Below are 26,609 nucleotides of genomic sequence, written 5' to 3' on the forward strand. Positions count from 1 at the left end.
GCTGAGCCACAAAGTATGTAGCACTCACTGAAGTCGCCTACAGATTCAATACCTATAATACATATCTGCCCTTAGCAACAGAGTGCCATCTGCACTGCAATTTTAGTTATCAGCTGATCTGACTATTCTCTCATCATTGCTTTCATTTACTTATTTCAGCAATTTGAGGGTTTTCTGTATAGTTGTCTAATGTTGGTGGGACATATTGTTTTGTTTTAATGTTACTCCTGAATCACTATGATAAATATAACAGCTTTTCTTGAGTGTATTTTATAACAAAGCTGAGGTTTACTTTAAAGTCCAAAGTGTAGGAATACAGGTGAAATCAGTCATTGACGCAGACATGGTGGCGTAGCAGGAAGATCGGGATACTATGAACCACGAGGTTGTGAGTTCAAATCCCAGATGAAGACATGCTGAATAATAATCACTGTTTGAATAATAAAAACTGTGTGAATTAACATGCACAACATGTTGAAAACACTGCAACTGCGTGACATCTTAACAACTTATTTTGGTTTGCAAATATCATCACATGTTAAGTGTTCCAAAACCACATGATTTCACATGTGAACTAAAACTTTACATGTGCAAAATATGGACATTTTCACATGTGAAATCATGTGGTTTTTCCATAAGGGTTAACATTATGTGTGACATTGCAGATGATACAATGTGCCCACTGCCAAACTCAGACCACATCTGCATGGCCTTGCCCCTGCCTAGTTACATCCGCAGTGTATTAGACTGCTGTAGCAGCAGCTGTGGAAGCTGGTCTGGCTGCATGGTGCCTTGGTGTCAGGGCCTCGGAGAGGCATCATGACAGAGGGGGAGGGAACATGATAGGGCAGTGGAGCCCAGTATAATATCGGTCTGTTGGTCAATGCTTATCTGCATGTGTAATTCTCTGGAATCGCAAAGGCATTATACTGCCTCTTGCTGGGTGCTGTGTTGTAGTTCTACTAACATGTTGAGGCACTAGAATACACAACCAAACGGTATGTGTAAGCCTACCGTGTAAAATGAGGCTGCTGGACTGATGTACATATGGCATGATGGGTAAGCAGAGAAGGACTTTTATAGAAATTGCCGATGTGAGTTGTGACTACACTGGTATGTGATGGATTAGTATAGGGAGTAACTATGGTCGACTGTGTGAGGTTGGAGCACAGAGTGTCTGTATTTGATGTGGGGGCAGACAATTACTGTGTTATGAGGAGGGATGGCAGGATATGAGATGGGAAGTAGGGAGTTACATTAGAGACAGCATATAACTTATGAAATGGAAATGGTGCGAAATATTGTTACAGAAGCCAAAATACATCTTAACAGTATCAGCAATGATTAATTCAGCTTGACTTGGTCACATCCTTGTAATAACGATGTGAATGCCACCGACCCTTTCCTCGGTCCTCCAGAAGCTCTTTTGAGTGTGTGTGTGTGTGCACGTGTGTGTGTGAGGGCGTTAATAAATGTTGAATCAAACGCTGCACGAGACACCCACACTCCTTAAGGGTTGCCCATTAGCGGTGTGTGGGTGTATGGGGAGTTTATCAGTGTCTGGGTGATTTATGAAGTCAGACTCAATATCATCCACTTTACCCCCACACACATGCCTGCACACACACACACTACACTACACACACACACACACACACACACACACACACACACACACACACACACACACACACACACACACACACACACACACACACGCATGCACACAGAAGCAAATATTAGGACAAAATTCGAGGTTTCACAGAGATTAACAGAGCGGATAATAAAATAGTCTCAACCGCTTTTAATGGTGTCCATAATTCCATTATAATTCCATTGAATCACATGGCCAGGATGATACTAAAACAGAGTACTTGCACATGCATGATACTAATAAGTTATCAAAGTGCATAGCGCATTTTTCTCTGATCCCTGAACTGTACCGGCCAAACTACTCACACATCTGCTAATCTGTCAGCCTGTCTCACTGACTAAATACATAGAACGTATCGTTTACCTTTTACTCCCCTCTGTTGTGTGGTGTAGCCTATTACACAGACTTGACTTAGCCACAAGCAAAGAGGGAGCTTACAGTGCACTTCAGAGTGTGCTCCTTTTAAATATGATCCCCTGGTGGCTCTGTCACAGCAACCTTGGTTACGGGCTGACTGTAGCCTGTAGCCACCACAGGCATCATTAGTCCTGTGTGAAACCACACACTGAAATGCATTCTTCATCTGCCGGTCTACAGCCTTCTGCCTGCCTGCTTCAACATCGAGGCTGGAATTGTGCTCTGATGGCACAGTGCTGTAAGTGAGTCCAACAGTACGGCAGAGATGCATTCAAAGAAACTTCAAAATGTACTACAGTTCAGTAAACATTGATTCATCAGTAAAAGTCGGTGAGATACTGGTTTGCAAAAATAGAATAGCAGAAATGATATAATGCATAGATTAAAATGACTGTCAATCTAATCCTCACAGAAAAATGTCCATGCACTCTTTACAGGGCTGCTTTCATATACCTCGCTGTCAGGAAAAATATATAATTCAAATTGGAAATTGATCCCATTGTTCAACTGAAGAATTGAAAGCTGAATTTGTGTGTCTGTTTCCCGTTCTACACTGCCCTCTAATGGAAATCATCATTTTTACAAGAAAGAAGCTCTGATATTATTCTCTGAATGGTGCTTCAAATTTCAGCCATATTTGAGATGGCTAACTGAACACAATAACATCTATTGCAAACTATATCTCCAGTTTGTTCCGGTATAACTACAACATTTAAAATAATTAAGTGACTGGTTATGCAAGATGAAGCTTTTGAAACTTTAAATGTATTTATGAAAAATAAAAATACATTTCAACACTGTCGTTGTAGGTGAATCTTAAATGAAGAAAAACTAATGACTCACAAACAATTTCAAGCCTTTTTCCTGGATGTTGAACAAAGCATTCACTTGGCAGGAAATACAATAACCAATGAAAGGTACAAAGAGTGATTTAGCATAGGGAGGAAAACGATTCAAGTGACATATTTTTGGGGAAATAATTATTTAGAGAAACCATTCCAACAATAACTGGCAACCCAAACTGGCACCCATGGGAACATATGTTTGTAATTCCTAATGTTCAATGTTAAAGTTATTTTAGTGCCTTCTAATTTCAGACCAACATTAACTATACAGTATGATTAGTAGAACATAAGAGCAGTAGTATTGGCATAAACATATGGGTGTGATTGTCTTGTCTTGTCCCGCTGCAGTATAGTTAGAATCTATTTCACTGTGCTGCTGGAATGCAGAAAGCATTGTTACCGCCGTTCTAAAACTGAGGGCCCACTAGGGGGGTAGACTGAGGCCTCTACACTAACTCGCATAACACCGCCACTCCCTTAAACCTCCACTTTATTCTTTCACATGAATTCAATTAGAACACAGACTGGACAGTTGGACAAAGCAGAACAGAAGCAGATATAAAATCAAAACATGAAAGCTCTCCCTTGGGTTATAGACAGCATTTTCAAAATAAGGCACAGCTGACACACATTTCAATTGTGAAGCCGCCCCATGTGCACATGTCACGCAACTATGTACAGGTTTCCTCAGCTGTGGTTCATTGTTGACATCGCATCTTGCTTACTGTTGTATTTCACAAAGCAGGATAAAGGAGTTAGCTTGCTTACTGTGATAAACAGTCAGAAATAATAGTTGGTTTTCACTCATATAACACAAAGAAAGCTCTTAACTGTTTCAGGAAGTACAGTGTTCAGAATGGATATAGAAGTTGTCTGGATAACACGTCAACCCTGCTTTGTAAAATATAATCCCACACTGGTCTTACTATATCACTTCATTATGCTTCAGTCTTCCTCTTTGACCTTCTCGTGGGTGAGCAGCCATTGTTTGAGATGGTTACCTTTGCCGCCCATGTACATCCCACTCTGACCACTGCTGGAGATGACGCGGTGGCAGGGGATGAGAAGAGGCACCTGAGGTGAAGAGATTAATAAAATTGCATGTTACGGCAATATTGGGGGTACAATTGGTTGAGCAAGCCTCTCCTTATGTTTCACACCACTAGTTATGAAGATAATACGTCTATGTCATAACAACGTTTAGTCAAGTGACGTGACAATTCAGGGACTGCATTCTCATGTTGACACAGACAGACACTGTGAATGTAGCATAATTGTTGATGCTTTGATAACACAGAACCACTGAGGCATCCCTGATTTGCTATATATGAAAACATGAATCTACAACATTTTCCCTTCATTTGATCATGTAAAAAAGCCACGTCAAAAGTGTCTTGGTTTGATCCTGAACGGATCCACATTGAACGTGAACTCTCAGTCTTTGGTTATAAATGATTTTTGACTCTTTAATAGTATAAAGCAAAGCAGCAATCAAAAATTAATGGGCAAAAACACCAGCAGGATGAATATTCAATGGAGACGGTGTCAACATTAAGATCTGATAACCCTGTGATCATTAAAAAGAGGAAGTCGATGTTGCGTTTACTCTTGTTGCAGATGACTGCCAGGGGGTCTGGAGTTCTTTGTAAACTAAATGACTGGTGAAGGATAAAACAAGCGAGATTATACAAGTTCATTCATTGTGGAATCCCAACAAGAATAGTGGCAATAGGGCGGGCACTTCATAACAGTTGTTTGCATTTTCAAACGTTAGCCTAGCTTACATCGAGTTGCTCTTACGCCGCCTGGATATTACCTGGATTTTGCTGTCATGATCAAATATTAAAAACATGTTATTATTAATTACATATTAGCTGGCATAGCCCTGTAATTGAACTAGATTTCACTAGTTCAGGGTTGGTTGTCACGGTTTGATGGCTGTACCTTCAGCCCTTCTCTTACTGTAGGAAATCCTATGTGTTTTAAATCGATCATTAAAACCACTCTCATGTCAACAGCAATAAAACTTTCAGACCCCAGATTAACCTTACTGACAGAGGGAAGCTTCAACGCTATGTGGATCGATACTGGGTTCCCCGGGTTTGAAGAGCAGTCTAGGTAGGGTACTCTCAAGGCCTTTGGATCAGCCTCTTCACTCGGGGAAAGAACACTAAAGCTTATCAATACTCAAATCCTGGTAAAGAAGTGCCACAGAGAGGCAAAAATCAATACTTTCCAGAGCTTTTCACAGCTGAAGCCCAAGTGTATCAGCAGTACTGACAAGTAATTGACATTGAGAGGATCTGATTCTAGATCATGAGACAAAAGGCTAGACTCTTTATTGTTTAACTGGAAGGTATTACTCTAGAATGTAATCGTGAGTAAGGGTACTTTCAGTGCATATTACAGAGTAACATAACACATAATATTGTACTTATTTGACCATACATTTAGACTTTAAAACATACATTGGTTACTTTGTAAAAACACAATGTGTGTGTCTTCACAAAACTACTATTACTACTACTGCTGTGCAGTGCCTCCAACACATGCCCACAGCTAGCCGATTAAACTCAACTCCACGATTTACGATGGAGTTGACTGGCGACTAGTGTGGGCCGACTGGAGCTCCGATGTCACAAAAAAATGAACGACATTGTTCTGTGATATTGCGGCTATTCTTTGGGTGCTGAAATCAGTAGTTTTTGATTAAAAAAAGTAATCTTATGTGAAGTTGGAGCTCCAGTCGGCCTACACTAGTCTCCGCCCAACTCCATCGCAAATCGTGGAGTTTAGTCGACTAGCCCACAGCACTACATGGGCAGAGCTAAACGGGCTTTGATCAAAGGTTCTGATCAAAAGCAGACACAGCGTTTTCCCTCTAGCTTTTCATTTTGTACAGACTGAATAAAATCACCAGTAAAAAAGATAGAGGGTATGACTGCTTTCCTACAAGAGCCATACATTTGAACATAGCCTTTACAATAATGCAGATACTCAGAATAAAATTCATGATTGAGTTAAATTATTATTTTGAATAAATCATAATTGTATTTAAATGTAACCTTTATTTAACTAGGCAAGTCCGTTAAGAACAAAAAGAACAAATTCTTATTTACAATGACGGCCTACACCGGCCAAACAATGCTGGGCCAATTGTGAGCCACCCCATGGGACTCCCGATCATGGCTGGATGCTAAAGCTGTCTGTGCCTTACTGAAGCTGTAACAGGTATGTACTTGTACTTCATACCCATGTACTTGATACCCACTACTAAAAGAGGTATACCTTTGGTAAAACTAAAGCCAACTGTGGTGTGGTCCTGACTACCTATGGCTAATCTCAGAGGAGTGTACGTGTCAATCAAAGAGAGCCCTACTGACCGGGTTCCTCCTCATGGCCCCTCCCACAGCTCTCACGGCCCTGGGGTTTCCTGCCATCTCAGCCAGCCGCTTATACGACACCGTCTCTCCCACCTTCACGTCCCGCACAAGAGTCTGCAGAACCCGGCTGGTGAAGGCATCTGCAAGATAAAAGAGAAAGAGAGAAAAATAGAGGGAGTGAGTTGGAGGTATAAAGGTAGAGACTGACGCTTAATCAGTCACAGTGCAGTAAAAAAAGTGATTTTCCTGTATTTTATATACAGAATATGTCACACTATAATGTTGGAATAATACAGTGAAATTGTGAAAATTATGATAATGCCCTTTTAGCTGTTTGAAAAGACAACCTGAAATTTCAGCCTGTTTTGGTGACATCACCAGGCAGTAAATTAGTTAAAACTGCAATATGGTAGTGCGTACGGCCCAGTCCATCACTGGGGCCAAGCTTCCTGCCATCCTGGACATCTATACCAGGCGGTGTCTGAGGAAGGCCCTAAAATTTGTCAAAAAGACTCCAGTCACCCTAGTCATAAGACTGTTCGCTCTGCTACCGCATGGCAAGCGGTACCGGAGCGCCATGTCTATGTCCAAAAGACTTCTTAACAGCTTCTATCCACAAGCCATGAGAATCCTGAACAGCTAATCAAATGGCTACCCAGACTATTTGCATTGCCCCTCCCTTTTACGCTGCTGCTACTCTCTGTTAATTATCCATGCAAAGTCACTTTACCTCTACCTACATGTACATATTACCTCAATTCCCTCGACTAACCTGTGGCCCCGCACATTGACTCTGTTCCGATATCCCCTGTATATAGCCTCACAACTGCTCTTTAATTATTTGTTATATATATTCTACTTTATTTTTTTTTTTTTTTTTTTTTTACTTCAGTTCATTTTAGTAAATACTTTCATAACACTTGTTTTTCTTAAAACTGCATTGTTGGTTAAGGACTTGTAGTAAGCATTTCACTGTAAGGTCTACGCATGTTGTATTCCACGCATGTGACAAATAAAATGTGATTTTATGTAACTTTTTGGGTGACCTGATCAAATTCACACAGAAATGTGATTTAGAGATCTGTCATTCTCATTGAAAGCAAGTCTAAGCGGTAGATCTGTTCCATGTGCTCAATTTCTATGCTTCCTGTGCTTAAGTTTTGTTTTTGCGTATTTTACATTCAGTTTTGTACACCAGCTTCAAACAGCTAAAATTACTTTATTTTTGGGTATGGAAATAAAATGCTTCACCGAGGTTTAGATGGTACAATGATTCTCTACACTATTCTTGCTTGTTTTGTAACATAAACTGAATTAGGCAAACTAATAGATTTTAGCAACCAGGAAATGGCAGAGCAATTTCTGAATAGTGCATCTTTAATAGACAACTAAGAAAGAGCTTTCCAAACCTTTCTGTCAATACCAGCTACAAAAGAGAAAGAGTTTTACATGAAGGAAATTATTTCTGAAGAAGGACAATCTAGGTTATATTAGATAAGGTCACAGCTACAATTATAAGGTCGCTCTTTCATTTAAAAGGATTAAGAGAGGCCAAATAGACACCAAATCTGTTCTAATTTTTTTAATAAAAATAATTTGAATGTTGCACACCATTTGTGGCAGTGGGATGACTTCGAGGTTAATAAGACTAATTTGTCCTTTTAATTGCTTTCTATTGAGAGTAGATTCATTATATCAGGCTCTCTTAAATGGTGGAATTCAGAAATTATTTGCAGTTTAAGAAGCCACATTAACAGCTTTGATTTCATTAACACTTTAGCGGTAGCATTATATTTAGCTGTACTACCAGACTACTCTGATTACTTACAGTAGAAATGCAATATATTCAAATCTGATCTATTTTTACTCTGAACATTGACTAGCTGTGTACAATTGAACCGTACCTTTGTAAAGTGAAATAGTGAACAGCTTAAGCTTATTGGTCCTTTAATTCATGCATCCTACACAGTCAATTAGCCATCTAGCATGCCATCTCATTCTGGTCTAAGAGAGCACATGACAAGTGATCTACAGTATGTGAAATCACTCTAAATTGGCATTGTGTGAAAACATGTAACCCCCCCAGTATCTCTTCTACAGAGCGAACATCCTTCACTCCCTAGGCTCTCACCTTATAGTCACTCTCCGCTACACAAAGCCACGCCAACAAGGCAATTTGCCTAAACTGGGGGGAATAAGTGTAACACCTGAAGGGGATATATTTGATTGATGCGTACCCATGTGAGTTCTTTGTCTTCAACGAGGCCCGTAGGTACTGTTTAATAATTTTTCAGGTAATAATCACGCTGTCAACGAGCTGATGGGTTCTTACGAAGGCAGACTTCATGTAAAGAGGAGAGAGGAAGCTTTATCCTCAATTTTTAAATAGATTATTCTTGCTTGTAAATGATGGATTCGCGTGCATGGCGTGTGTGTTACATATTGATACCGCTGTGACTCTGGTGGCTAAACAGCACCACTTCCTGACTACAGATACAAATCAGTGTTTATGTACACATTATCGACAAACAACTAGTCAATGTCAAATTGACAGACTCTACATCATGTCCAAGGCTATGTTAACTTGCACTATATGTCTTAAGTGAGTCTACACCCCCAGTTTCTTGGTCAAACAAGAAAAAGGTTTATACTGGTTCCACAGACATAAACCTACACATCTAGAGGTTAAACAACTCCGGCCTCAACAGTGTTGGAGAGTTTCATGAGGGTCAACTCAGGTGACCAGCAATGATTTGAGAGCGGTCCCTTAGCCCCATACTTCATAAAGGGCTTAATATGGTGTGTCTGGGGTCAAGACCCTGTTTAGATTGGGTCACACCGATGTCAATTGTTTAAATAAAAGTTGAGGGGCACCACTTACACCTTTACAGACTTCCCATAATGATGTCACAGGTCATTACCTACCATAAGCGCAGGTGACAGGGACATTGGAGAGGCCAGATTGGCTGCGACTAAAATCGATGGGTAGGAATGGATTATATGATTTTAAATCTATTGACGTAATTGTTCTTTTTAAATGTAATACTGTACATAAAATAATAAATCCAGTAGTTTATTAGCCATTCATAATGTTGTGTAGGTGACTGTGTGGAACATTTGCAGACACTACATGAGCCTAGCTAACTAACAATGAGATTTGGAGAGATCATTTTCCAGTTGCTACCCAACCCTCTGTAGTTGTGAGCATAAAGTATAATAGTGGAAATGCGGCCCCCTCATTATCCTTTGTGTCTAATGGCAGGGAGGAGAGAATTTGGCTCCTAGTCAAAGTGTCTCCTGAGTCTTAGGGGATCCATACTTTTGAAGGCTGACGGGGGTGTTCATGATTCTCTGATTATTCGATATTCTGAAAACGTTCATTTCCCTAATTCCTCTCCACATCACAGGGGCGGGTCCTGGAGAGTCTCATCTCGCGCTGCGCTGTGCACAGAGGGAGGTTCAGACTCCTGCAGGAACCCAGTCATATGGGCTTTGAAGAGGGCCCTTCCCCCCTCCCCACACGTTCCCCGTGCCGCTTACCCAGACTAAGATCCTCTCGTCTTTTACATATGGATGTATAATTAATGAAAGAATATGCATCATTCTGAGAACCTGTGGTGTCTGTGTTTGAGGAGACACACACTCACATTCTCCATCTCTTCTCGACCAACCAAAGTTTGTGTGTGATGTGGTGCATGACAGCGAGTGAAGGAAAACAAGTTCCACATCTTGTTTCATGTCACCTCAACCGGGTTGCTACTTTACGCAAAGAAGCTTAATATTAAAAGTGGTTCCATTTTATATGAACAGAGCAAATGAATGTGACAACATTGAAAAAGTAGAGGCAATGATTCCTATGTGAAGCTGTTAAGTAATGTGACATTCAGCTTTTCTCACCCCAAAAAAACAAAGCCTTTATGTTGGACATGAATCATTCTAATTACTCTATGCATTTCATAAATCTCCTGAGGGCACTTAACAAGTTAGTATAACTAGCAATTCATTCAAACTATAAAAACATCCGTACCCTGCTCATAACCAGAAGAAAATGTAAAAATTCTGATGATCATCAAAAATATAGAAAGTGCATTTTCTTCCCTCAATAGACAAATACTCATGCTGCCTGCATTTAACATGTCTTCACTGACAACCGTTACAGCTATTGGACCACTGAGAGCAATTCACTCCTAGGCTACCATCTATTTACCCAACCTCAGAACAACAGAGATGTGTGTGTGTGTGTGTGTGTGTGTGTGTGTGTGTGTGTGTGTGTGTGTGGGGGGGGGTTAACAGAGCACAATCATTTATTCAGATCAGGTACTAATGAAGAATTCCATCTATCCAGAAATTTAATTAAAACCCCAAAGACTTCAGATGAGATGCGATTTGAAAGAGCCCGGGGCGGGTACACAAGCACTTGGTGGTGGAGGGAATCACGCTGGAAGTTGATATCGTAATTGCTCCTGATGTATTTCTGCATTGCCTTTGCGGGAGCGTGGGACTCGTTGCAGTATACAGAGTCTCAATGGAGTACCTACTCATTGAAAATGCCATCACTCAAGCACTGTGTGGATCTGCATGAAATTAGACTGCAACTAAAACCTAATAGCAGGGGAAGAGTAGCACGGTTGTTGAGTACATGCAATGGAGTGGATTTGAGTGCTGTCATATTTTTTGGGTGTAGGTGCGCTTTATTTCCTCCTAAATTAAACCGCTTCGGAAAATGATCAGCTTCAATACAATAAGCATTCAGACTTAAAAGTCTAACTGACTTATATTTACATTTTCTTGGAAATGATTTTGTCCTCCAAAGTGTGTCATTTTAACAATGTCTTATGGCATTATGATACTAATTTATTCTTGCAGAAAATGCTCTAATAATTGCCTACCTATCTTCGGTCAAATGTACTGCTGCCTATAAACTATGAAATCACAGCTATTTCTTGAAAGCACACTAACTGTCCATTGTGAAGGCTCTCTTGTCCCCTGCTGTGGGTGACTGGTCAAGCCAACAATGCCCTCATTGAAACTTTACTAACATTCACATGTTCTCATTAAAAAAAGCTTCCTGTCTGAACATGTCAAGAGTGGAATTTGATCAGTTTTCAAGAATGTGCCAAGAATCATGGGAACAGCGGCCAAGACTAACACGCATGGTAAGGGCTGCCACAGATTACTGAACCAAGTTACAGCTCCGGGTTCTGTTCTCTCTCTCTGCCATAAAATACTTCATTATAACACAGTGAGCCAGAGAGTGTAAGTGAGGTAACTGACAATTAAGAGTGAAAGCCTGATTCCAGTCATGGCTCTGAAAAAGTATTTATCCATGGCGACAGACCTCCATGCAGGGTGGGATGGTGAAAGACTGGGAGTGGGAGCCTCCCCACGGTCCACGGCTCGCTGAAGTAGGCCCGAAGCCATTCCACGCAGTGCTGCAACTCTGGGCCCATTTCCTCTTGGCCATTGCTAACAGTGACCACACAGCTTAGGGAGGCATCACCACTCCTGTGAGAGATATGAGAAGCACCCCCCCAAAAAAGAAGATTAATAAGAGACCATTCTCAGTTAGACAGTATCATAGAATGTCATGTGTGTAATAAAAGTCCTGAATGAAAGGGCATGAATGATAGAGTAATGACAAAAGTGTTTCATTGTATGCAAACTGACAGACATTGTTGATGTGAATGAAACAGCTGAATAGTTTGGCATTACATCAAAAGTTAAGTATTTCATGCAACAGTGTTATTGCATGTCAGTCGTCGAAAATAACAGGATTTACAATTATTCTTATGGCAGCAAGGCTCTAAAACGAGTTTAGTCCCAGTAAAAAAAGGCAGCATATCAATATAAAGGGGTGCCTACAAGCAACAAACAAAACTTGGACTTGCATCTGGGAAAGCACTTTGCCTATGGTTGAGCTAGCATCACTTAACGAAGATGAGGTTGCTCTGTGATGCTGACCAGCCTCTAGGTCCGTGCAAGTGGACTGACCCATATTGGACATGTAAAGACCCTACTGGGATAGCCATTTCGTAACATGTGCATTTCAGTAAAGTAGACCCCAAGCTGTGTTGCAGCTCAACACCGCCAATTCCATTAACTGGTGTACGGACGTGTAAATAAATAATGACACCATTTAAGTGCCTTTTTGGAAGATTGGTTTATCCTGTATAGTATTAATAATACACATTTAGTTTGTTAAACACAAAGAGCATATTTTTTTCGAACCCACAAGTCAACATGGTGTACTTTTTAACACTGCTGCAGGAAACAGTTTGTGCAAAAAAAACAAAAAAAAAACAAATTCAACATCCTTGGCTGAGGTTTACTAGCTAGTGTGTTATGGTGCAGTTTTCAGAAAGCAGCATAGCCTAGGTGTTTGTGGTTGTAATGAAACTCTCAGGGGTGCTATTTTACAGTAGGTGTGAACACTGTAAAAGGTGTAAATACTCATATCAAAATACACCAAACCACAGTTGAGTTTATAGTCAAGTGCTGACAACTCAGACACCTAGCCCTGGTCCAAGCCGAGACCCAGTCAAACAATGGCTAAGGCTCATAGCAATCTCTTTCGGCATGGGTGAGCGCCCAGCCAGCCCCTACTTTTCATTGTCTCTCCCTCACCCCCTTCTCCCCCTCCCCAATCGCCGCTCCCCCCTTCTCTACTCATTTCTCCCTTCTCTGAATTTCTCTATTCCCTCTCCAGACCCCCCCCATCCCTCTCTTTCTCTCAGTGAGGATGTTCCAGCCACTGCACACTGACAGCTCAGGGATATTGTTTGTGGAAATGTTCCTGTTGGACCCGCAGGCCTTACAATCTACTGGACAGAGGCTAGAGCACCTTTGCTTAAGGCATGGGACCTTTAACCTCCACTCACACTTTAGACCTGTCACTATGGCTGTTATCCCACAGGCCTCTGCTATATACCCTCACAATGAGGGTGTATGAGTGATCCTACATTGAAATTTACATTTAGTACAAGTCAATATAATACAGTCAGCAAACATACATGTTATTGTGTAAAAGTTACAAAGTTAGTTTAGCTGAAGACATATTGGGAGAGGCTGGGCGTTTGTACTCTTTATCGTCATATGCAATTTGTAAACTCAGATTAAGCACGAGAGCATCTCTTTCAACAGAAAAAGCATTTAAAAAAAAAAAAAAAATACTTTATAGGAAGATTAGAAACCATGACCTTGAAATGTGAGATCAGAGATATCCAATCAATGTCTTCAATGTTCTTCCAATTACAATAACACTCTCCCAGGAGAAATACTTGTGTCTTGAGATAAACAAAAAGAAAGCCAAATCGCATACAGCTTTTGTATACCGACCAACCCACAAATGAAGTGTTCAATTCCTGAAGGCACTTTTAAAATCGCACAATTTTAATGTTACTTTTCCATAGTTTAGAACGGAATATTTTTAGCATCCTGTGACCTGTGTTTTCCATCGGTTATTCGTTTCCACACAGGCAAGGGTTTGCGTCAGAGGACAACATATTTCCCTTGATAGTGGATTGTGAGTTGAAAGAATTTCTAATATTGTGCTCCTGTCACAATCGATTTGCAATTACCATAAATCATTGCTGTGCAGTGTGAGAGTCGTTTAGCACTCTACCCATTTTATTTGAGCTAATACAAATAATGAATTGAGCATGTATATAGTTATTAGGATGGCTATTTCATTTACCCTAGGATGAACATAAAAAAATAAATCAGGGAGCGATACCGCATCAACAAAAATATTGTTGCCATGTTTTGTCAAAACTAATTATAGGTCTTCTACAGTATGACTTATGCTATCTACTGCACAGTGTGTATCAGGGACATACTTTGGTGGGAGTATCTACTGTCATTAAAAGGAATTGCTTTCATCTAATTGTCGACATTGTTGTCAGAGTATTTTTGAAGGAGGAAAAACCTTCAGCTTTCATGCCTCCATCCTGTGAAGTGTGATCTTGCTCATCCTGTCTCGATTGGCAGCCACGTTTGGCACCACTTACCAGAGTTCTCCTTCACCAATCATGGCTAACATGGCGGGTCAGAGGATGAAACAGAAAAGGGCAAGACCGGTCCATATTTTCCTTAGACTTACAGTAGCAGATACTTAACTCTGAGATGTTAGGACTCGAGAGAGCATGAAAACAGCCTGAAATTACTATATAAAAAAAGATCTTGATAGGCTTCAAGGCAAAGGGTGTGTTACAATTGTATGCCACTTGCTCAATGAAGCAGTTGAAATTCCGCTGGTAGCCCACTACAGTATCTCACTACAATAGCCACAGAGACAGTGAGGTACTTCAAGCTGGCTGTAACACACGGCTTAGTAACCATGGACTCTAAGTAGACACACATTACCAGTGGCTTATTTCTTACTCTATCATCCATATACAACCCACTCAGCAATATGTATCTACATGGGACTAGTGAGCAGTTTTAAATAGTGTTTTCAGCCTCTAGTCTCCAGTGTCTTCCAAGGAGATTCTAATTACCAGAGTGGTACAGTAACAAGGCAGTGAGGGAGTAAATGTATTAAGGATCTCCTGGAATGAGGACCTTTGGAGCCACAACTGTCTATCCTGGGCTGAGAGAGAGGGACAGTGACCCTGCATGGATAGCCTCTGTCGAAATTTGACCATGTCAAGCACAAAGGCATTATGGGAATCCAGTGTCACCAAGTCCTAATTGACGTCTGTGTTCGGAGCAAATGACTGCCTTGTTCCTCTGATTAGTGAGGAGGGTAATCTTCACCTGTGTATGCCAGCCCTGCTGAGGGCCCTTGAGTGTTAGCGCTTCGTCTTCTGTAATTTATTTTTAAATCAGTGCCCGTTCCCAGGAGTTTTGAGTGTTTTGTTGTGAACCGCTTACCATGATCCCCACCACCGCCCCCCTCACCCCTAAATCCTTGACTAAATCCTTGTTTGGTGCCGCAGGAAGATAAGCAAGAACAACACTTGGCCATAATTGACTCATACTTCTCTTCAAGATGTCAGAACACAACCATCTTCCTGCCTCAGTACACCATACACTGTACAGTGTTGAATAGCACAAATGTAGAATACATTCAGTCTCAAAAACAAGCCACATGGCATCATGCTACCATCAAAAGTTTTCAGATAATAATAGAACATTCTGATCTAGAACGGCTTAAAAAAATACAGCTTCCCTGGGTGAAATAAATCCAAACATGAATCCAAACCGGCCTAACTTGAGATCTGTGCTCCCATTTTCACACAGATCTCAAGTTAGGATTCAGCCCTGGGTGAATCTACATTCACAAATGAATGGCTGTGTTGGGTTGTTTACAGGTAGTGTGTCAACACAGGTGTTGGTTTCCACAGGAAATGACACAGGCAGCCTGATTGGGGAAAGAGTCCCAGGAGACAGAGCTATAGGCACAGAGCACAGATGGGTCCAAGGGCCACGGGGAACTGCACCTTAATGAACCTGCAGCTGAGCACTAGGCCAGATAAACAAAATACATCTACAGTACCTAAGGCCATTATAAAATCTAAATGCAAAATGATGACATAGTTTAACCAGCGTTTCCCAAACTCGGTTCTCGGGACCCCAAGGGGTGGAAGTTTTGTTTTTTGCCCTAACACTACACAGCTGATTCAAAAGCTTGATGATTAGTTGTGTAGTGCTAGGGCAAAAACCAAAACATGCACCCCTTGAGGTCTTGAGGACCGAGTCTGCGAACTAGTGTTAGTAGTATTAGTAGTGTGTTAAAACTGCTGTGACAGCTGGGGTATTAGACAGAATATAGCAGCCATGCTTAGACAGTTTGACAGTGAACATTGAGGGAGAACAGTTACAAATCAAACACTCGGCCTCATGTGGTCTATGACAATGGAGAGTATAGGTTATACTAGCTGGGGCAAAATAGACTAAAACACTGACAATATCCATTCCTCTTGTGTGTAACACAGTCTTCCTCTCTTATGCTTTACTATAACAAGTATGGTGAGCACATTCGTACAAAATACTAATTACTCGTGTACTGTAAGGTTTTCTTGTCTCTTTCTCCTCTCAATGGGTGTTTCTTTTACAAGCAGGCCTGATGCTGAACAAAAGCATTTAAAAATCAGTGATTGCTTTCATCCATTTTAATTACATTCAGAAATGGCATTTCTGCCACATAATACACCCCTATTGTTTCAGAATTATCTGGCTCGGAAAGGAAAATCTACAATTTTGATGATATTCCCGAGTTAAATCGCCTCTTGAAATTGAAATATGCTGTTGAAATATAAAATAAAGACAGCCTTTCCTGCTGATATACCACAAGCTCCTTGGCTTTCTGCAGGGGGCTGCTATTATTATGCATATCCAGGTAGAAAGTTAATTAACCCAAAGCTTAAGCTAATTATGGTAGCAGAATGCTATCAACCAAATGCTTTCAGTCAGACAGCTGTCCAGAATTTCATTTGCTAATCATTTGTCTTTTGGAAGAGCATATGGTAGATTTCCCTGCTATCAGAGGCAAAACAAACAGATGAAAACAATTAGCTAAAAACAATGTGCACTGTTGAAAAATCAGACAGATTTATACAGCTTTGTGAGAGAGGAAAAAAGCTGGATTTATGGCATAGGGAAGTATAATGACAATTTTGGTTTGAGCCACTTAGGATTTCCGGCGCATCACATGATCCATGTGTGATGGGAATTCAGATGCACAAATATATTGTTTATATCTATATGCAAATGAGACCGAGTGTTCATTGTTTATCCGTGTAGTATTAATGAGAATATCTATGGAACCATACGCGGGCCGGCCGACAGTATTTCTAACAGTTTCTGTTAGAGCACCACATTTTCTGGTTGTCCTACTGTATGTTTTTTTTTTGTTAAAGCAGGAATATATCACTTTAATACTTTACCTTTGAATTAAATCAATTATTGTATGCATTATTTTTGTCACAAAATTGCAGCATACTGGTAGCTGTTAAAGAATGATTGATATCAGTATCGCCTTGCAACATTATCAGGCAATAAAGACTACTCAAGAACTAATGCAACATGTCACACACAGGCATCTGCACTACATTTCTATTGAGGACCTCACAAGCTAAATTGCTTTTTCCAGCTCTCCCACATCTCAGTAAGGTTGACAGAAAAATTGATCAAAGCATTGTAAAATAATATGCCCACAAAATGTCTTGGGGCCAAAAGTCCAGCCTTTTTCCATTTTTCACCCTAACAAAAAAAGTAGTCTGTGTTTTTCCTCTGTATAACATGTCTCTGTTTTGGGGTGAGAAGCATCATATTTCAGATAATAGTAATCTCCTGTAAACAAAATGTGTATCATTTTTCAGTGAACAATGTTATGGCCATGTTAAAAAGGGAATGCTGGTTAACAGTGTGTTGGGTGACTTAGTCCCCAACAGGGGTTGTTGAGATATAATGAATTTGTTCATCTGACGCTGCCTTCAGGGCTGTCGTTAGACTGGTAGAGGTTTATTTCAGCAAATGTTGCCTAGCCATATCAGTTAGGAAGCAAAAGGGGCTTGAGACGTTTCTATTAGAAAAGCTGACGGTCATGGTGTGTAAGCAATGCTTCAAGTGCATTTGTGTAAGTATAATGTCATTTATCAATCACACTTTTTCAATATGGCAAATGCTTTGTTACCACTGCTGTTGTTTTGCACTGAACAATGCTAACCCTAGGCTTCAACCAAGCACACATCTTTGGTTGTCAACTCTTCTAGTGCAAAACACTCCTGGACCAAAACCAAAAATTATACACTTTTTGGAGAATTATAAATCTTGAGGAAGACTGGCTTAGGCAATTGGATTCTTGTTGCTTTGTTTTGCCATTTTGATGCTAATTGTATAGGCTACTTTACAATTAAGTTGTTGCTGACATACTCAAATAATTTATCAATGCCTGTATCTAACTGATCGTGATAGCATTCAAACATTATCCAAATTAAATCCTTACTTGTTCTTACATTTGGGAAGATACATTGCAGCCTAATAGAAACTACTCTGATGACCGACATAGCAAATTATATTAAACGCAGCATCTACTGATGCAAATCATTAAATTCATTTGCATATTCTCACTGAACCTGAACACACAAATTAAACCACATCCAGAACGAGGGGCAGAAAAGGTGCTTGTGCATGGTTACAGGACATATTCGATAATCACATTCCATATTATTAATTTCTACCCTTCTGCTGATTAACAAGTATAATGTTTTTACTGCTTGATGAATTTTAGGGGATGGGAGACAGCTAGGTAGCAGACATATTGATTTAAAATATACAAGGGCATTAATATGTTTCCATAAATTACAGTTTTCCATACATTACTAAAAGGGTGACTTCCTTTTTGGTGAATGTGAAAAAGCTTTAATTTCCCAAACCAATCAAGTTGATCAAATTTGAATCTGTGATACAGGGATATTTAATTTCCATCTAATCAAAACCAATTTGAAATGTAGGGCATGGACCTGAAAATTGGAATTTGTTGAAAATGAAAGAGTACATACTTATTTATGCAGATTTGAATCAGTTCCAATCATTCAAGATTGCAAATAGTCAATTTTATTGAGCAATGATTGCTCTGAAATCCCACTGTACCAGAGTGTAAAAGGGTTTTCTAGAACTGACAAATATCAGTTCTAACTAGGAAGCAAAATACATACCGGTATACAGTACAGAAAAGGCCATGTTCCCTATGCCCTTAGCTGACCCTAGCCTTCCACTCTAATACTCACCCCTGTTGGTAATAAACAGTTAGATTTCAGAAGATCTCAAATATACTGCAGGAATAATGTGCCATCAGAAATCAAATGTCAAGCGCAACTGTATTCTAGTGCCCCTCATATTTCTAGTGTCTCCTATATTTTGCCCAACTTTCTTTGGGATATTTCTTAGGGGATCAACAAAAATGCCCCTGCTTCCAATGAGGAATAGGGAGCACTCGATCACACGGGTGGATGCTGTCTGCCTGTAAATTGCACACCTTTGTTTAGAATGTCGGTGGCTGTACAGTACAATACCTTTCTGCAGGTGGAACATCCATTAGGATCTGGATGGTGTGCACACCATTTTCACATCCGCTGATTTGGATCTTTCCCAGGGGACTTTGCAACGAGATGGTCCTCTGTCTGCACTGACTCGGACTCTTCATGTCATTGCCCTGGTAGGGAAACATATGCAATGTTGTATTCATATAGGTGGCTAAATTTCAGAATTTGTGACACATTCTATATTGAAGGAATTGTTGAAAAGCAAGCAAGCCACGTAAGAGTCAAATGTTCATGATTTGTACACCTACCCTTGAAACAATGTCATGATGTGACATGATCCTTACATTAAAATCCTGTATTTCTTTGTTTTATGGAGAAAAAAAACTATCTGCCCATCTAACCAATAAATCGCTCGTTTTTTCCCCGCATTTCTTTTCTATATATCATATAAATGAGAAAAACAATGCAGTATGTTCCCTTGTCTGGTGAGGGATTCCCTAGATAGCTCAACATTATTTTCAATCCATCATTTTTGGTTGATGGCCGGGATGTTTTCCTAGCATTAAATGTGTTCCTTAGGGTGCAACTCCAAGGGGATTCCGGTTTCCAGCCCTTAACAACAGTGAAAACGTGCAGCTTTTCTGACGACTGAGATGGATTTTGGCAATAACCAGACAGCACTTTATTTTTTATTTTTACTTTGAGGGAAGGAGAGATGATTGACTATGTTATATTGCGACTTTTTGAGGTATGGGGGTTATAATACATAAAGGTCACATTGATTCCAAGAAATCTCTATTTTCTATACAGGCCTGCACATCAGTTATAAAGTCTAGAAATAACAATGGGTTTACATTTCCCCATTATCATCATGCACTTGTTAAAGTAAACAGGAGGTACAGACAAAAACACAACCATGATACAATAATTTGTTGCTGTCATAATAATTTAAGTGATTTAGATCTGTTTAACTGGACCTACAGCTCAATTCCCTTCCTCTCTATCTACAGTAACCACATAATAGCTTCCAGGAAAAAGGAGAGCACGTAAACTCCTCCCTAACTATTCCAGCAACTCCCAGGTTGGGGGAGGGGAGAGGGGGGGGGGGGGGGGAGAGGGGGGGGGGGGGGGGGGGGGGTGCTATGAACTAAGACAATCAAGCTGCAATGTTGCAGAGCAGCGCCCACAATGGCAAACCAAGCAATGAAACAGCTTTGACACTGGGGTACTTTACACATATGACACACGTACAATATTTTAATCCTAAACAAACTAGATAAGGGTATCGTAACCAAAACATTTAAATGATGAGGAATATAGAGTTCAGCTGTTTGATGTGCTGATTAGGTCTAATAGACATTTTTATAAATTTGGTGCAAATAACTGTGTATGCATTTAAGTATAGCTTACAGTATACTATGTTTATTTAGCATATTTGTACACATAATGAACAGACAAAGCCATACAACTATTCTAACAGTCTGTCAGTGGTCAGCGAGACGAGATTTGGATGGCCTCGCGAGACTAAATAATGCGCAAACTACTCTGGAATTCGCGCGCATACTGTCCCTACCCTGAACATGACCCTAACCATTTTAAATCTCAACTTCAATGTGATAGGGATGTCACAAGGACGATGCAGATATTAGCTAGTAAATGAGGCGCGCAGCACACGTTGATATCTTCTAACAACAAAAACATTTGCAAACATGTATGGCATGTGTTGGTGTAGTAATATTGACAGTAGCCTAATATATTGTCAGGAAAATAACAAACAAGAACGTAGCCTACAACTTTTTATATAATGCCCAAATGCTTCCAAATACTTGCCTGCTCCATGTAACAATGTGTAGTTGTTTCTCTTCCTGGTTTCTTCCACAACGTGTATGAGGCAGCCAATCAAAAGAGGCAAACGGCTGCGTCTACTTTATCTTTACTCCGTATTTGGACAGACATGCTTCCCCCTATGCCCCACAGCAAATAATGCAGCTATACTACTAAAATCACACATGCACTATAGTATTCAGTTAATATACAATTTGTCATCCTTATGAAGGCTGTATGCCTAATCACATTTTTAAAAGCAGGTAGGAAAAAATATAGTTAAACAAATCTCACCCACTAGAATACTTAAATGAAAATATTTGTAACACCCACAACTTTCCTGGTGCTTCTTCTAGGTAGCCTACTCTCTACACTTTCTCTGTACTATATTTCCATGCAAGTTTCCAATTGAGCTTCTGTGGGTGGCAAGCCAGGCAAGGCCCACACCCCACTCAGTGGTAAGGGTGGGAGCGGGGAGAAAACGCCACCCCTGCAGAGAACATTTTCAAATCTTTGAGGATTTCCGTGCCATCTGGACCCTCTGCCAGTCTGCCCCAGATAGCAAGGGTTGGCAGCGCTACCCGACGGTGCAATATGGCTCTCTCTAATGAACTACTAACTGTCCCCCGTTTTAATTGATGTGACATTTGAGCCATTTATCTCTGACATTTCAATGAAAGATGATTCTCAGCCTTGCCATTTACTTTTTTGTGCAATTTCTAAGTCATTTGCATTTTGCTGCTCTAAACCTGCTTTTTGTCTCTCGTTAGCTAATTAGAGGAACATGCACAATTAGACCTAATAAAAATGAACATAACCTGGTTTGATATTAGCTTGCATGAGTGATAATATAAATTACACTTTTCTTAATTCTGCATGTGATTCTGATGTAGGCTATAAGTAAGTGAGTTAGGGATTATTAGAGGCATTGCGACCTTTATTCACATAACTTCATGTAGGACAGCTTATGTTCACAGCATGGTGAGAATCAAGCTCAATTAATCACCATATGATTGCAGTAAGCAGCCCCCTCTGCTGGAAATGCTGGGCCATGATGCCATGACTTCTGGTTTAATGATAATGTGCCAACAAAAATATAGGCCTACCTTGCTCTTACAACACTTTACATTGGAGTTTTACAATTTGAGCAAACAAAGATGTTGTAGTAACTAAAATGAGCTTTAAGAAGTTTTGTTTTTTATCTGTTATATTTACTCCTGCTTTTGCCCTCACCCATTGTATTGGCTCAATGCTGTATTGAAACATCCAGGTCACATACATGATGTATTGGTTTAAGCATCACCGCAGTGGTATTCATTCAAATCAAATGAGTGGAAATATTTAACAAAACAGGAAAAACTCTGACCATGGTGGGGTCAAATGAATAATGTGTGTGTGTGTGTGTGTGTGTGTGTGTGTGTGTGTGTGTGTGTGTGTGTGTGTGTGTGTGTGTGTGTGTGTGTGTGTGTGTGTGTGTGTGTGTGTGTGTGTGTGTGTGTGTGTGTGTGTGTGTGTGTGTGTGTGAGAGAATGACCTGTACAGTAAAGCTTCCAGTCCCAATTGTTTTCCATCAGTGGCACACAATTTAATCTTTTTAAGATATCCTTTAAAAACACAATTCCACTGGTGACGGCTGTTCCTTTGATTGTGAGCAGCATCAGTGTAAAGGTGTGGTGCCCTGTCTGTGTTGGCAGCAAGGCTGATCTCTTTTGTTTGAAACTCAAAGAGCTCCTTTTCCTGTTCAGTTTCCCTCACTATATTTGTTTGTGTGAGGTGTTGATGGACTTAAAGTACAGCTTCCTTTTAGTGTAGCCTATGGCACCAGATGTTTGTGAGAATAACAGGACCTTCTTCATGAACACAGAAATTGTTTATGAGCAATTTCTTCCATCCACTCCTGTACGTATGATTGTCATGGCTCTGTCCTATACTGTGTGTCTCTGTCTCGCCCTTTTCCTTTGTTCGCAGACTTCTCCTGATATTGACGTGGGAGGAGCTGCTGTTTATAATACCCAGCATGCTTGAGGAGTAGAGGAAAGTCCTGGGAGATATGAACACCATCATTCTTTCACAGGTATGTGAGTGAATTTTCATCAGGAAGAAATGCTTCCCGGGCCTCACACTGGAGTTCCTGGGCTCTGTATTGTTCGTAATGTACAGTACGTGTGAACTGTTTGTATTAAACCCATTATAGTTGAAGTACTGTATGAGAGACGTATATTTTTTTGTTAGTTGTATGCTTAATTCTAATTTATTCTTTACATCCTTCTACCAAATAAGCTTGACAACTGCATTACACCCCCCCCCCCCCCCCCCCCCCCCCCCCCCCTTCATACCCACTGGTGTACACTTATTCAGTGCCTCTGTACTGCTATCCCCCTTTTTCTGGAATGTTGTGGATTTTCCTATTTTACTGTTGACAGTGTTAACAATGTCTGAGCACTTTGCAAATGAAGAGGCTTGAACTCCTGACAGGCTCTGTCGCCGGCGCTGTGATACACTGGCCCGCACATGCTGCGCGGCATAATGATGACATTAGGATCCAGTGATAATATCAGGACACTCTTCAGATAAATGACTGATAAACCAGGGGTTGTACCTCTCGTATTACACGCTTGACAGAGCAGCTAATCATTGTCCAAGTGACTGCTATTACATAAATCATGAGCTCGACTTTGATGCATATTCCATCAGTGTTTCCTATTCATCACGTCATCTGGAGAAGACTGACTGGCTGCACAGGGGGACGGACATTTTAAGAGAATGTTATGTTTTCATTAGAATGTGATATGATCTATTTTACTGTTGGATTGATAATATTTTCTGTGTCAGGCCATTTGATATGAAATTAAAAGGACATTTCCAAAATGTTCAACTTCATATTCATCATCTCCAGTACCACCGTCAACATCAACATATGTGAAAATGATGCGTTTCTATGTTTTGTAGTAAAAAATATATAGGAAGATAAGTGTTTCCAATGACATCATCAACCACTTAGTAGACCATTATTAGGCAATACCTACTCATAATTAGTTAAAATCACACGATGCACACCGATGATATCAATGGAAACACTTATCTTCCTATCTTTTTTTCTATAAAACATAGAAACACAATGTTCACATATATTGATGTTGGGTTTGGGCTGGAGATTATGAAGATTTTAGAAATGTCCCTTTAAATAGTACTGCTACATTATGTAAAGTTTGTGGCAGTGTGTGTCCTTTACCACTAATTTACAGTACCTATATGAAAGATGTATGTTGATTTTACAACATTATGAGTGGTACATAATGAATGGTTATATCAACTGTTTCATGGTGTTTTTTTGCAGTAAAGTTTCAAAGGTGTCTGAAGATGACAAATATGTCAGATAGGGAAATAATGCACATTCTAGAATGCCCTTCAATCAGAAACAATTATTCAACAATGCCATGGTATAAGTCGGTTATATTATACAATATTGTTTAGTATCATTCAATTTAGTATCATTCAATAAGAATTTGTTATTAACTGACTTGCCTAGTTAAATAAAAAAATCTATTACAACATGTAGAAAATGAAACAAAACCCCATCTTTTTAGAAGACCAAGTCCATAAAATGAGGTCTGAAGCATGAAGTAGTCTTTGATTCAGTCATGGTGTATGTTTTATTCTGCACTATTGGGGTCACAAGATGTGGGGGTGTTAATGTAATCCCCATTCTTACCCAGAGCATGGCCACACTCTCTAAGGAGCTTTATATCTGACAACTGTGTCAAATTAGAGAGACCACGACTCTCTTATAAAGAATATATCTGTCAGAGCACATTGTTCCTGGCTCTTAAAATTGTATATGAGGCTAGAAACAAAAACAATCAGTAACACCATAGTTGGACTTCAACATGATACAATCATTTTAGGCCATGTAGGCCTGTCACAGAGACAAACCACTAATCCAACAAATGTTATACATTTTTGTAGGTTTGGCTACTCTGAGGGTCCAATGCATCATTTTTTTTGTTAACCACATGTGACAGTATAATATGCTGCAGCAATGCAGTTCCAATTCACTTCAATTTATAACTATAAGTCTCCAATGGTTGTGGTGTCTAAACCGGATTAGTCCAGTATGATAAGTACCCATCATGTATCTCTCTGGTATCATTGCTGTCCTGCAGTCAAACATGTTAAACAACTCTTAATGTTCTCTCCAGTCCCCTATAGGTGTTTCCTATTGTCATTGTTGGTCCTATTCTAATGGAACTTCCTCTAGAGACAACATTCCCACCGACCTCTGAACAAAACAATATTTTCCATTCAAATGGTTTGACTAGTGAATATTTACAAGCATGTTTAATGTATAATAGATCGCATCTATGGATATCAGGGGCCATTTTCTGCTCAGTCAGCCTTAGCCTGATGCCCTGAGGTAATGGGTGACCCGAGCCTCATTTAGACCAAATAGCATGCACACGTATTTTAACAGTCCTTAGGGTATAGGCTACATGTTCATAACAAGTAAAGCTGCCTGTCTCTCAAATGTAAACATCTTAGCACTGTAATATGATTATATCGCTAAAGTCCCAGAAGGTGAAAGATTTAATAAAGGGGGTGGATTATATTAGAGAAAATAAAGTAATAATTTGAAATTGTTAAGAGACCCTTTGTGTCAATGGGTATATAGAGACTAGGGGACAATTTCAGTCCCTTAGGCCCGTGTTAAAAAGCAATAGCTTTTCTTTCCGTACATGCACAGCATTTTGAAATCAACGTGCATTGCTACCACCAAAGGCTATAATCGTGATTAGTAATACATAACACATCTGATGCCATTATCATGTTAAGGAGAATGAATTAAGGTTGTGGAAATAATACATTTTCTGTATTGAAAACAGAACTGCAGTTTGAATATATGCGTATTACGGAAAAAGTCATGGTTTGCAACTCTGGTGCTTATACAACCACAAGGGTTTTTAATCTCTTTTCTTGCCGATGAAAGTCCCAGTAATTGCTATATTTCCCTTTTTTGTTTCAAGGACCTTTGCCGATCCCTTGGCTTGCATCAGGGGGCAAAGTCATTAGTGGCGAAATGAGCTCAAGTGAAGAGAACGAGATTGCTGGGCTCCCAGCGTGGTTTGAAACTTTACCACACAGTGCATTCTAATTTGAATTTAATTCCCAATGTACAGTATGTGTGTGTCATAAAGACAATTATAAAAACATATATTTGGGCCTATACAATGCTATTTTTATTGTCTTTATTATCCTTGCCAGTAATATTGAACTCTTGACAGCCCTGTTCATGTTCTCCATGAATTTGTGTTGCAGTTGCTAATGTGGCCAATTTTAATTGTATCCCTGCAATTACAATGTCGGCCTGATTGTGCTATCACCCCAATTCCTTGTTTACTTATTGTCATGAATATTGTTCTAAAGCCTATTCAGTTGTCAATTTTGATTCTCATTTTGATTTTATATCTAACTTTGATTATATGTTTCTTTGATTAGTAGCTAT

The 26,609-nt window shown here is 39.9% G+C and overlaps 1 protein-coding gene across 1 annotated transcript; it reads right to left on the reverse strand.

Annotated features, from left to right (window-relative positions):
* Window positions 1-1,795: 1,795 nt before the first annotated feature.
* mgmt (O-6-methylguanine-DNA methyltransferase) lies at window positions 1,796-21,162 on the reverse strand. Its single transcript, XM_038960583.1, has 5 exons — window positions 21,116-21,162; window positions 19,316-19,455; window positions 11,638-11,804; window positions 6,300-6,439; window positions 1,796-3,990 (listed from the first exon to the last, which is right to left on the reverse strand). The coding sequence occupies exons 1-5, from the start codon at window positions 21,122-21,124 to the stop codon at window positions 3,862-3,864; spliced, it is 585 nt and encodes a 194-aa protein (XP_038816511.1). The 5' UTR covers window positions 21,125-21,162; the 3' UTR covers window positions 1,796-3,861.
* Window positions 21,163-26,609: the final 5,447 nt, after the last annotated feature.

This window comes from Salvelinus namaycush, chromosome 22 (assembly GCF_016432855.1).
Source record: "Salvelinus namaycush isolate Seneca chromosome 22, SaNama_1.0, whole genome shotgun sequence".
Taxonomy (NCBI): Eukaryota; Metazoa; Chordata; class Actinopteri; order Salmoniformes; family Salmonidae; genus Salvelinus; species Salvelinus namaycush.